This window comes from Seriola lalandi, unplaced genomic scaffold (assembly GCF_002814215.2).
Source record: "Seriola lalandi dorsalis isolate HSWRI2012SDOR001 ecotype SW California unplaced genomic scaffold, Sedor1 jcf7180002054948, whole genome shotgun sequence".
Classification (NCBI taxonomy): domain Eukaryota; kingdom Metazoa; phylum Chordata; class Actinopteri; order Carangiformes; family Carangidae; genus Seriola; species Seriola lalandi.
Genome location: NW_019525499.1, coordinates 292,020 through 305,927, shown reverse-complemented (window position 1 = coordinate 305,927; position 13,908 = coordinate 292,020). Strand labels below are relative to the sequence as shown.

General features: G+C 40.7%; 2 protein-coding genes across 3 annotated transcripts in view; one reads left to right on the top strand and one right to left on the bottom strand.

The window, feature by feature from the left end:
* The window catches only part of sdccag8 (SHH signaling and ciliogenesis regulator sdccag8), a 58,146-nt gene extending 54,705 nt beyond the window's left edge, over positions 1 to 3,441 (top strand). For both annotated transcript variants that reach the window (XM_023394451.2, XM_023394454.2), the window contains exons 17-18: positions 2,685 to 2,811; positions 3,107 to 3,441. In XM_023394451.2, the coding sequence (XP_023250219.1) occupies positions 2,685 to 2,811; positions 3,107 to 3,145 (166 nt within the window). In that variant the 3' untranslated portion in view covers positions 3,146 to 3,441. The remainder of the gene's footprint in view (positions 1 to 2,684; positions 2,812 to 3,106) is intronic.
* A 2,181-nt stretch (positions 3,442 to 5,622) lies between these two features.
* Positions 5,623 to 13,908, bottom strand: part of akt3a (AKT serine/threonine kinase 3a) — a 51,133-nt gene continuing 42,847 nt past the window's right edge. The window contains exons 12-15 of the mRNA XM_087170449.1: positions 10,717 to 10,931; positions 10,105 to 10,192; positions 9,435 to 9,537; positions 5,623 to 8,581 (exon numbers count right to left, since the gene is read on the bottom strand). Of these exons, the coding sequence (XP_087026575.1) occupies positions 8,496 to 8,581; positions 9,435 to 9,537; positions 10,105 to 10,192; positions 10,717 to 10,931 (492 nt within the window). The 3' untranslated portion in view covers positions 5,623 to 8,495. The remainder of the gene's footprint in view (positions 8,582 to 9,434; positions 9,538 to 10,104; positions 10,193 to 10,716; positions 10,932 to 13,908) is intronic.

Genomic DNA, 13,908 nt, shown 5'->3' with positions numbered 1-13,908 from the left:
CATAGTATAGAGAGATAATTTAAAATCCACACAAAATGATTCACAGACTGGATTCGAACCTATGATCCTCCTATTGTGATGTAACAGCTCTAACCACTCTACTAAAGTGCTGGCCATAAAACAGTTAATTGTACTGACAGCTAACACGTCATAGTATAGTAAGGCATAAAAATCTCAAAGAGTGTCATAATATAATAAGACATAAAAACTTCAAAAAGCGTCATAGTATAGTAAGGCATAAAAACGTCAAAAACTGTCATAATATAATAAGACATAAAAACGTCACAAAACGTCATAGTATAGTAAGGCATGAAAACGTCATAGTATAGTAAGGCATAAAAATGTCAAAAAATGTCATAATATAATAAGACATAAAAACTTCAAAAAGCGTCATAGTATAGTTAGGCATAAAAACGTCATATTATAGTATGGCATGAAAACGTCAAAAAACGTCATAGTATAGTAAGGCATAAAAACGTCAAAAACTGTCATATTATAATAAGACATAAAAACGTCAAAAAACTTCATAGTATAGTTAGGCATAAAAACATCATAGTATATTAAGGCATAAAAACGTCATATTATAGTATGGCATTAAAACTTCAAAAAACGTCATAGTATAGTAAGGCATAAAAACGTCATAGTATAGTAAGGCATAAAAACGTCAAAAACTGTCATAATATAATAAGACATAAAAACGTCAAAAAATGTCATAGTATAGTCAGGCATTAAAACAACATAGTATAGAGAGATAATTGAAATGCAACATAGAATGATGCACAGACTGGGTTCAAACCTATGATCCTCCTATTGTGATGCAACAGTTCTAACCACTCTACTAAAGTGGTGGCCTTAAAATGGTTCATTGTAGTCAGAAATAAGACGTCATAGTATAGTAAGGCATAAAAACATTCAAAAAAACGACATGGTATAGTAAGGCATAAAAATCTCAAAAAGTGTCATAGTATAGTAAGGCATGAAAACGTCAAAAAACGTCATAGTATAGTAAGGCATAAAACATTATAGAATAGTAAGGCATAAAAACGTCATAATATAAAAAGACATAAAAACGTCAAAAAACGTCATAGTATAGTAAGGCATAAAAATGTCATAATATAGTAAGACATGAAAACATAAAAAAATGTCATAGTATAGTTAGGCATAAAAACGTCATATTATAGTATGGCATGAAAACATCAAAAAATGTCATAGTATAGTTAGGCATAAAAACGTCATAGTATAGTAAGGCATAAAAACTTCATATTATAGTATGGCATGAAAACGTCAAAAAACGTAATAGTATAGTCAGGCATTAAAACAACGTAGTATAGAGAGATAATTTAAAATCCACACAAAATGACCTTCAGACTGGATTCGAACCTATGATCATTCTATTGTGATGCAACAGCTCTATCCACTGTACTAAAGTGCTGGCCTTAAAATGGTTCATTGTAGTCAGAAATAAGACGTCATAGTATAGTAAGGCATGGAAACGTCATATTATAGTAAGTCATAAAATGTGAAGTAAACATCAAAGATGCTTTACTACTAGCAGCAACTGCAGGAACTACGCTAACCTGGTGATGCAGATCTTCCATGATGGTATTCTTTGAATCAACCACATTGCCGGAACCTTTCACCGCATCGTCAGCAGGCATCTCAAGCTCAAACTGTGTGTCGCCCCTGTAAGGCATAAAACTTCACAGTATAATAAGGCATAAAATGTCAAAGAACTTCATAGTATAGTAAGGCATAAAAAAGTCATAGTATCTTAAGGCATAAAATTTCATAATATAATAACATAACAACATCAAAAAACATCATAGTATAATAAGTCATAAATATCATAAAACATCATATTATAGTAAGGAATAAAACATTATAGAATAGTAAGGCATAAAAAAGTCAAAAAAAAGTCATAGTATTAATGCATAAAAATGTCGTACAAACTTCATATGAGGTGTTGTCTTGGAGACATAGCCTCTTGAAAGGCACCGTGAAATGACCTAATATGACTTCACTCCAAACATAGTGCGACGAGTTCACTCAATTATTGCTGGCGTATGTCAGGCCAATCCATGTTGTGCCAAAATCCTGTCGGTGACAGTGACACATTTGTGTTTGTGCTTTTCAGTAGCATCAAGCCCCTCTCTCTCTCCTTTCTTTCCTTATTTAGATTTTCTCAGGATATCAGCTGAAACTTTTCTCTAACTTATTTATAAAAAACTATACAGATGAGGAGGAGAATGTGCTGTAGCTGAGGTGTTCATACAGAAACAGCCTTTTGTGCTCATGTTACCTGTGCTGTTTTATAACATATTTTTCTCACAGTCTTTCGACAGCAGTATGTGGATCAGTCACATCTGGCCAATATCTGATCAGTTCATTTGGAGTTGTATTATCCATGATACTGATTCGGTGTATCAGATCATCACTGTCTTTCAGCTCCTGCTTCACCTCCTTCTGCACGTCTGTACTCACAGTATAAAACACACACTGCTGTCTCATTCATGTAGACAGTGTTGATTATTTGATCAACACAAAGTCCAGTGATATTAAAAGCTCTTTGTGGATCCAGCGCTCTTTCAATATTTACAACATTTGGTTTTTTGTCAGCCAGGAGGGTATGTTCTTCTCACACAGTATAAGTCAATATCATGTGTCTTTGTGTGTGTGTGTTGCAGGCTGCAGCAGTTGGACCGTCACTGTCAGAGCAGCGCCCAGCAGGTGTGTGAGCTGCTGGCCAAACAGAACCAGCTGATGCAGGAGAGAAACACACTCACCGAGGAGATGCAGAACCTACGCATAGAGGTACACACACACACACACACACACACACACACACACACACACACACACACACACACACACACACACAGTTTGTTTGTGACTCACTGCTGTTACCAAATGAATTTGTGATGTTGTCGTTTCTCTGCAGGAGCACTTCATAGTTGTCAGTTAAAATCAGTGAGAAGACGTTTGTCCCTTCATGACTAATGATCCTGTCTGATTTATATTTTGTCCTGATTCATTATCAGAGACGTTACGTGTGTTGGTTATTCACATGCCAGGTTTACTGATAAAGTGTTTGTGTTTGTCTTTCTAGGTCCCCAACACTAGACGAGTCGATACCCTGTCCACATGAGTCTGTCCTCCCTGTTTCCTCCTCTTCCTCATCATCACCACTGCTCTGCTTTGCAGTTTGTATGTAAAACAGAACACAAATTCTTGTTTTTCTTTTTTGACTGATGTCAATGTGCAGGGAGACACGAACAAACTGTGTCACAAACCTTATGTAAATGTAAATGAAAAATCATTTTTTTCAGTTCATTTGACTGTTACTGTGATGTATTGAGCGGTTACAGGTACTAGGATGATGTATTCAGCATTAATCTTTCAATTCTTTTACAAATGTAATAAATAAAATCACTGGTGCACTAATCAGTCTTTGGAACAGCCTACATTTTTATTTTAATGTGAACTAATTTTTTTAAATGGAAAATAGTTAACCCTTAATTTTGAACATTGTTTTCTGATACCATGTTTTTTCATTTTAACCGAGCTGAAAGTTCAGAAGGTTATAAATGAAACAAAAAGCCGACACCATTACTGCAGATTGACATAGTGCTTTATTGAAGCTGTCTGTAAGAAGGAAAATAATGTGCATCCCTATCATATACATTTTATGTGTAAAAATACTAAGGATGTACAGTGTAAAAAACAGCTTCATGTTGATGGTAATTTGTTGTTTTCACATCCTGGCGGCCTCACTGGCCAGCAGCACTGCATCCTGACAGCATGAGGGACAGAAAAAGGCTGTTTGATCTGCTTTTCTGTGAATCTTTCTGGATCTGCTGTGTTTCCCAACACTGTCTCAGAGTCAACATCATCTCTGCTCCACTGACTTGTCGCAGAGCAGAGCTGACTTCAGTATTACAGTGCTTCGGGGAAACATGGCCCGCTCTGCGAACAGCTGGAAGCTGTCCACAGATGTCTCACACAACTGTAAAGCTACAGTAGATGGACATGGACATGAAATTAAAACTTTTACACTTTGTAATATTTGTATGTTTGCTGTTTATAAATAAATGCATCTCATGCTTGTTCATGTTAATAACCATGATGATAGCAGACTAGTACCAGAGAGAGAAGAGAGGGGAGGGATTCTGTCGCAGACATGAGGTCAAATACTTTCAGAAATCCTTCCAAACACTTGAGCCGTTTACTTATTATCTGCATTAAACACCAGGCGGATCGCAGTTTGTGATTTTTGGCTGATGCTGTTGGTTCATTAACAACGGGTGAGATCAATACAGAGCAGCTGAGGTCTTTGAAAGGATTTTACATATTATTCAAATACTCTTGGAGTCAGATCTGTTGTGTGATAGATGTACAGTACAAACAGCAGCAGCTTTAAGAGTGAACACTGTCGTTGCAGCGTCAGATATCGATGTTGAGTCACACCAGTCGAGGGCACCAGTAAAGCTGTGAGGAGGCCCAAAGCGAATGTCTGCATCCAGTTTAAGAACCTCTGTTTGGTGACAACAACTGAGACAAAGTAAAATTACTGACTGACGTGCCCACAACTGGCTCATAGTCTTTAAGGGAAAAACCACATCGATGAAGAGGATTACTAAGCTCCACCTTCTCCACTTAGAGTCGGAGGAAAACATTTATTTTTCTTTATGATCTCAGCCTCTGCCATTGTTGCTCCCTCTAAATGAACTTAAATCTGGAGAGGAATGAATAAGGAGAGTTGGAGGCTCACTGGAGGGAAAACTTTTCAAAATGCGAGAGAGGAATGAGTCAGTGGCATCATTGGAGTTGCAATGATTGCTCAGTGGATTTTTCCAAACTTTGTGTGTATACACAATGACCATCTTCCTGAAAATTCCCACTGAGCCTCATTCACAGCCCACTCTGAAGGGACAGCACTGACTCGTCTCTGGCATGTGGGACACAATCATCCAGGTCTTGCCAACTCTAGACATCAGAGCAGCATCAAAGCTATCGGTTGTATGAGGAGGGGAGATGTGCTTTAAAAATCCTCATTTTATTATAAACTTAAAAAAAAAAAAAAAAAAGCTAAAATCTTCCTTTAAAGCAGAGCAGAATCAGATTCCTCTGAATCATATAAAAAGTGATGGATGTGAAAGTGCTGTGGCCAAAGCTACAAAGCGGTATTTTATGAACTCTGGTGTCTAATGATTTTGGCGTTAAGCGTGCACATACAGCTAGAACTCCTCAGTTGCTCGCAGACCTGGGTCAAATCAAAGCTGAAATCCTTCCAAATACTTGGGAGTGTTTGCTTGAGCCTGTGGAGAGTGCCAGCTGGGTGGGATTTGTACTGATTTTGAACTATTCGGCTGCTTCGGCTGTGCCAGACAGGCTCAATCGATCACAGAGAAGTATTTTTCATAAGAGTTCTGAGTGCCACTTTGACTCAGGCCTAGTAGTGCAGACAGAGGAGGACTACAGCATGCAGGCCAGCGCCATCCTTTTATACTTTGTGCCATAAAGCGCTTTTGCTAGCTAATAGCAATTTAATGGATGTGCAAGAGTAAAGCATATGGACTTAAGAGCAGCGGGAAAACAGGTAATGTGTCGTATAAGAGATATCTGTAAAGAAAAAAGAAGGAGGCATTTATTTTAGAACAAAGTCTCTGAAGACTTAAACTGCAGAGTGAAACACGACTACACCCCCTTACTGCTAAACTCCAAAACAAAATGACATCAAATAAATTAAATAGAAAAGAAATTCAAGTTATCCATCAATGATAATAATAAAAACATTCAAATAAATATATTGGAATACAATTTTCTATGCCTAATAAGAGAACATCCACTGGTGCTCTCATTTTAATCCATGTCATCCAGATATTGACGGAGACGTCTTCCACATGATGCTGTTGAGATTTCAAATTTTTAAAAATATATTTCCTGATTTCTTGTCTTTTTTTTAAACTCTGAAGTGCTGCATGTCAATGTTTTTGACTTATTCTGAGCTAAACCGTAAGGCTTACCCAGCCCGGATTTTTAAATCTTGTTGGTCAGACTGGAAGACGTGACGACAAAACAACCGCAAACAAAGTCCAGACCTGAGAAATGACAGGACACGTTAAAGACAGAGGAGAGTCTCTTCAAGGATCCAACGAACTGACAGAAACGCAGACGGACCTCACAAGCTCACATTTCATACCCAACCACTCTTCTGCCTCACTTCCGACTCTCTCCTCTAGTCTTGCCTCGACACACTTACAGAAGCACTTACACTTTTTTTTCCCATCCTTACAGCTTTACATTCAGACATCTGTGCTGCACTTGTTTTTCTTTCTGCTCAACTTCCACGTCGTCTCTCTCTCTCTGAACTCTGGCTCAGCCTTCACCAACACACACCAGTGTTAAGATTAAATATGGGGGACATTTGTATCAATATCTAATCAGGTGAGATGAGCCTTCATAGTAAACACCTGTGGGATGATCTGGATAAAGTTGGAGAAGGAAAATCTCTTCTTTTCTTATTAGTTTATGTTCTTAAAGCTCTCAGTAAACTATCATCTGTCTTTAATGCGTCCTGTCACATTTTGGTCACAAAACAACACAAAAATATAATTAAAATAAACAATGGAGCAGGAAGGCTATCTGCTTTCCCTCCTACATTCTTCAGCCATTTTTGTTTCTTGAGGTGCCTTTTTTTCCTCTCAGCCCTAAGAAATAAGTTTTTTTCTAGAATAATGTAATAACAATAGAAAAAGTTAAATATAAAACCGATGAGTAGAACAATAAATAGAACATATATATATTATAGCCATTGCTGTGATTGGTGTAAACCCATAACTGTTGATGCATACCTCCTCACAGATCATAACATCGTTTTTTTTTCTTTTTTTTTTTTAAATCCTTCATAAGAAACTCACAGGAAACAGATGATTAGCTGTTACCTCACTCATCAATATGTCATAAATTATCACATTATAAATATTTCATATCGTATCATTCATGGAGCTTTTCACCTGTACACTCTCTCTCTCTTCTCATCACAGAGCCCAACCTAACATCCTGAACTTTTCAGTCTGTGGTGAATCTGTTCCTGCGTCAGTTTCCCTTTCCTGCACAAACACAGAGAGGTACAGCTGTGTGGTTCCCATGATAACAATATGTCACAGTAAAGCTTTTCCATCATTGACGCACAAGTACCGTTTCGGTTTTGTTTTCCCTTTTGTGACAGAGGAGACTGAAACTCAGGGACTTGCAGTTGAGAAATAAATAAAAAAAACGCTTTGTTTGGGGGTGGGGGGGGGCACATTCAAACCAACTGTTTTCCTCTCATTTTTCACCTCTGCGGTGTTGAATAAATCAACCACCTTGCACTGCATTGTGGGTAATGTAGTAAAGCTCATGGTTTGGGAGCTTCATCCTCCTGAACTGCTGTGCTTTGAGGTGCGATCTTAAACGCAAACCCATAGTAGTACCTCACACACACGCACGCACGCACGCCCGCACACATAGGCACACACACACACCCACACACACAAACACACAAACTGGACATCCTATCATCATCTTAATCCACAGAGCTGACGTGTAGTAGTTGTACATTAGAAGTAGTAGCAACACCTTTTCTGCGGCTGTACAAGCATAGACGTTAATACAGGTGGTTGATGCTTTGCTGGCGCCTGTATAATGACCTGCAGCATTAAGCTAGTACTGTAGCACCGGGTTTTAGTAGTTTAGTAGTTGTAGGAGTAGTAGTACCTGTAGTAGTTGTGGTAGTAGTTGAAATAGCAGCAACAATAATAATGAATTGCACTGAGCAAAACCTGAGTCAAATCCTGTTCGACAACATGAGGTGTGTAGGATTCTGCTCACTGATGACAACTGTTTCCTCAATGTCAGGCAGCCTCAATCAATCCCAGAATTATGTGAGGGTTTGAAATCAGAGCCAAGTGTCTCGCTGAGTCTGAGTATCTGTTTGCAAAAGCCTGAGATACAACCGGTAACGGCAGTTTGGGTTTGAATGACTTAAAATGCTGTATCTCCCTCGTACAGATAAGAAGCCACAGAAACGTCTCCGTAAAAATGCATCAGCTGTTATCTAACTTGATCAGAAGTGTTTGTTTTTAGAATTTGGCAGGACCGACACGTGTCAAAGCACAGCAGGCCACCGGTGATGCTCCTTTCATTAAAGGGACATTACATAGTAACTGATCACATCACAGCTCGGATCACCTAGGGATTCAGTGCAGGATTCGAGGGTAATTTTGCCTGGGAGTTCTTTGTAAAAAGGGATTCACAAAAATAAATAAATATGAAGTGGAGAAGTGGAGTGGAGAGGTGAAAAAGAGAGGAGGAGGAGGAGGAGGAGGAGAGGAGGAGAAGGGCAAAATCCTTCAAGTCACTGTTGTTCTGGGTCGGTCCAAAGCTGTGGGTCTGTTTGTCCCACAATGATGACCTCAGAGACCAGCTGTGATGATGTCACCATGACGATGGACCACTCATTCCCGCCCGCTGGCTGAGTAGGAGAACTGTGGGAAGTGCGGTCTTCTCTCGTTGTCTAGACAGTCCATCCCGTCCTCGTCAACTAAGAAAAGGAAAGAGAGAATTGAACTCAGACGTACTTTAAGTCAGTTTTCATTCAAGTCCTAAAACTCAAACAGGAAATCTGTGAATTGCCAGGTTGAATTTTGTGATCTCAAAATAAAAATTCAACATTAGAAGGCAAGGTAATGGTGGTGTACTGCAGAAATAAACAGAACACAATTCAATTAACAAGTGTGTCTTTGATGTGCCAATCTCCTGCTTACTAACTGATGTGTGACCTACAAAACAAGTGGAACCTCACATTAGCACAGAGAAACACATCGGTTCCACTCATACATAATTCAGTGCCAAACATTTTGAAACCGGTATCTTCAACTCAAAAGGCTGTGAAGAGCTGCATGTGGCCTGGGGACTATTACAGAGACACTTGAATAAACAGACAACAGCACTTTTGAGTGTTTGTTCCCCGAGTTAATTGAAGTGGAAATGTCTCACCTGAAGAAAAACAGGGGGTGATAATAAATTGTTTAAAACTGCAGTTATTTAATTGAGTAACATTTTATCACTATCAGCTGCTTCACAAGGAAAATATACTGAGTCTGTGGCCAAATAATTTAGTATATCAACTCAATCAAAAACAGTGCATCTATTGTTTGGCGGGATGTGCTACTTTAACAGTAACATTCAATATTGAACTCCAAAGCACTTGATAAAAAACACAGCCCACAGAGAATTCACTTTTTCAGTCCGTCTATTTCTATATTTCTTTCTTCACTGAGAATATTTGGAGCTATGGAAAACGTGAAAGTGAGATTTTGTCAAGTTTTGATGAGGGGCATATGTTTGTATGTACATGTGTGAGGAAGAGACAGACAGAGACAGAAGAGACTCACATTTTTCTGGTGGAGTGATTGTAATGGTCTGGGCTGTGAACTCCTCGTCAAAGTATCTGGTGTCCGTCTCTGACGTCACCTGAGGCTTGAACGGAGGGACCAGCTGGGATGAAGAGGTGAGGAGGACAAAAAGTGGAAAGATTAGAAGGACAATAACACCACCGGCTACCGCTGTTTCAAACTACAGAGCAGCTGCTTGAAGGACACCAGATTCCATGGAGGAAAGGAGAGAAAAGGAAAGGGGAGAAAGGAAAGGTAGGCAAAAGGAGGGAGGAGACAGAAGAGGGAAAGTGAGGAAAGAAGAAAAAGAGGAAACGGAGGAGAGGAGAGGACGTGGTGAAGAACAGGAAAGATGGTAGAGTAATCCAGAGAGGGGTGAAGAGAGCAAAGTGAAAAGAGGGAGCTCAGCACCTGTCTAACATGCTATAGGTGTTGCCTCACAGGACCTGATTCACACTCAGTGGTGTTATATGAGCAAACACACAGGCTGATAGAGCTCGAGGATACGAGGTCACACCTCTCCATAATGTCCTGAGCTTTATACCGCTGCCTGTCTGTTCTCATGCGCACATCATGAGCGTTCATGTTAACCCTGACCCTCTATAGAAATACAATTCATTGTAGAATTGCAATGCACAAAGTGTGAACATACCATCATGTTGCCCCATACCTTTTTATCATAGACGTCCTGCCAGTCAACGCCAGAGAAGAAACTGTGTCTCATTATTTCTTTAGCGTCATCTGGTCCTCCACCAAGCCTAATGGAGAGGAGAGGTGAGGAGTCGAGAGGAAGGTAATAAAACAAGACAACAGATCAGTGGAAGGAACATTTGATTTAAACCAACAAGAACACAGAGCCATGATCTCAACCTCATGGAGTCAGTCTGCAATCACCTGAAGAAACAGACCGCGACAGTCAAGTCCACAGACGAACTGTGGCAAGTTCTTCAAGATGCTTGGAAAGGCCTGGTGTTGTTTTAGAGGCAAAGGGTGGTCACACTAAATACTGATTTGATTTAGGTTTTCTTCTGTTTACTGCTGTCAGTGTGCAGTGAAATAATACATTATGGCACCTTTAGTGCCCTTTCACAGTTTTGTGTGTAAAGCTCTTGGTTGTGTTCACCGAAAAAGCATGTGAGAATTTTTGATTTTTATGCAGGTATGAAGAGATTTAATATGCAAGAGGAAAGAATTATTCACGTTCATATTTGCCATTTTTGTCTGTACCATACATCTGTTCATATCTTTGCATACATACAGGAAATTAACCCAGGACACATACCGTTTGTTGGGATCTTTGATGAGCAGGCCGGACAGCAGGGACTTGGCGTCGGCTGACAGAGTGCGCGGGAACTTGATGTCCTCCATGAGGATGAGCTCAAACAGCTTCTCATGGTCCTGGTTGTAGAACGGCAGTCGGCCACACATCATCTCGTACGTCACCACACCCAAACCCCACCAGTCCACCGCCCGACCGTAGTCGTTGTCCTCCAAGACCTGAGGAGAGTAAAGAAACACAAGATACAAAAGTTCTGCTTACTTAAATGGGACCATTTGTTTTATTGGACATCTGCTTTTATTCTACTTTTATTGGACAATATACACTGCCCAAGGTATTCAGTGAAGAGACAGATGAGCAAGGAAACACAGCCATGAAGAGTCAATATGCCATTTTGCTGACGGGATGAATTAAAAAAAACAGTAAAAGTTGTCTGCAATGAACAGAAGCAGCTGCACAAATAACAAGGGCTGAGGTGTAGATGGTAGCCCCCCTTTCTTAATAAACAGACACACATATACAGAGGCAAACATCATGGGACGGCAGGTCTTCAGAGGCCCCTGTTACAGTAAGGGAGTCAGTGTGCTGGCGTGGCCCACCAGATGCCCCTCTGGTCCCTGCCAGCTCTCCCTGGCACACTAACGCTCTCCTGGCAGGGACAGACAGGAACGTCCCTGGATGGAAAAGGCAGGAACAGCCCGCAACACAGGTCAGGGCCGGTCCACCCTCCAAGCTGGCTAGCACAGGTAGTGTGCTGTGAGCCGCTATGTTGTGAGTGTGGGTGAGTGAGTGTGTGTGTAGAAAGATGTGCTGTGAAAGAAGTCATTCCCATATCAAAGTCTTGTGTCTGGGCTGCCTTACAGCTCCAATTCCCTGACTGCTCTTCTCGCGCTGTCCTCCCTGCCTTATCCTGCTTTTTCCATCCTCTAATCATGTCTTCCCTCGCTCGCTCCTTCTCTTTCATCCTCACATGCGCCCGTTCGTTCACCTCTGGAGGAGTGAGGAAGAGGAGGAAAAGGGACACAGAAACTGAGGCATTTCAGGTGCTGCTGCTCATTAACATAATAAGCTTATTAACATGATGAGTGTACATGTATTCATGCATGCTTGTGTTGCGTGTGTGCGTGTGTGTGTTGCGTGTGTGTGTGACTGACGGACAGACAGGCAGGGCTGGAGAGCAGCCAGAACAGCATATGTTGTACATCTCGCCAATAATAATAACATCTCACTCACTGTTAATAATGGACCAGGCACCGTGGACGTGAGCACACGCCAACAAACACTAACGCATGAATGTAAACATGCACAAACATACTCACACAAAAACATGTTTTTGATACAACTATTATAAAATTGCATGATGAAACTATACAGCAAATGTCATAATATCAAATGATTCAACAATATACTGTGGACTGAACTAATACCTGCCATTAGCAGGAGCAAGATGGGTGGCAGATGCAGATACAAAAACAGCTTAGTTGGTCTAGAATAGAGACTTAGAGACTCCAAACTGCAGAATAAAAGTAAAACACAAATTACTCAAATGTAAATCATACTGAAATTTTACTCAATATTTAAGTACTTGTGCTAAGATGTTTCACACTGACATACACCTGTAACATTTGAACAGATTTTAGGCACATGGATATTTAAATATGAGATATGACATGTTTCATTAACTCATTATCTCACTTTTGATATAATGAAAATGATATCATCAGCAAACAGACTATTAATAATTTCTTTATGGGCACAGAAGGTGAAACATCTCTCGCACAGGAGCCAAAAAGTTCTTGTTTCAGGCACTGATGCGTATTCAATGTTATCTTCATATTGCAGAGCAGGAATCCTGCATCTTAAAGCCCAGAACAGCAACAACTGAGAGAGTTACCGTAATTTACAATCACCGCAGTATAATGAAGGGTTATAAAGGGCAGGTAGAAAAGTCTTATTCTTCTAACATTTCTCCTAATTAGTGTCTGTTTTACAACCCTGACTGTAAATCATGTTAAATCTCATTGTGCGAGCCCAGGTGAGAGAAAACACCAAACAGCTGCCTGCAGGTTTACACAGCAGTTCAATACCACAGAAAGTCATTAACTGGCTGAGCTCATGCACTCGACACTAAACTGCTAATGATGCAGGCGGCTGCTTCAGTTTGTGCAAGTCAACATGTGCATGGAAGTGAATAAGAGACTTATGAGTGCTATTTTATGTGTGAATGTGTCTGTATGTGTCTGTGTGTGTCTGTGTGTGTGTGTGTGTGTGTGTGTGTGTGTGTGTGTGTGTGTGTGTGTGTGTGTGCATTAAGCTGGTCACCCTGTTGGCAGCTGCAGAGAAGAACTGGGGGAACGAAGTGCGCCGCCAGCTCCAGATATACTATTGATTGGTACGGCTGGAGGGATAACACTGGCTTAGACTGCTGGGAGACTGTCAGACACACACACATACACACACAGCAGATGGAATATTTATCCGTCCTCATCAAATTCATAAAGTTTTGAGAGTGAGGCAAACTAGGAGATGTTTGGTGTGGTTTCAGTCCCTGCAGCTTGAGGAGACACACGCACACACATGCACGCACACACAAACACACTGACAGTGTGCAGTTTATGAAATTCAGAGCTGCTCACAAGGCTGTTTTCGATGCTGATCTACAGGGCTGAATGCACTGTGTGTTGAGTCTTTGTACAAAATAAAGTATAGAAATCTATACAAATGAAAGCTGTCCAGTTGGGCATGTATATGTATATGTGTTTCAGTGTGTACGTGTGTGTGTGTGTGTGTGTACGTGTACGTGTGTGCGTGTGTGTGTGTGTGTGTGTTTCTGTGTGTCCTGGGACCAAAGAAAGTGGTGGCAGCTCGGTTGCAGGCAGGGAGCAGATTAATCCATACAGAGCCAGAATGCTGCCCCACAGCCGTAGGCATGGAGGCATGGGAGTGTGTATATGTGTGTGTGTGTGTGTGTGTGTGTGTGTGTGTGTGTGTGTGTGTGTGTGTGTGTTTAAGAAAAAGACAGGACAAATAAATAGGACACGAGAGAAGATGTAACAAATGATAAATCAGCAGGAGAGGAGAGGAGAGGAGAGGAGAGGACAGAACTGGTTAAAAGCAGTCATGAGGGAGAAGGTCTTGTCCTGTCCTGGTCCCTGTTGGGACAGCCATGTGGCAGCTAGAAGCTGTTCATGGGAC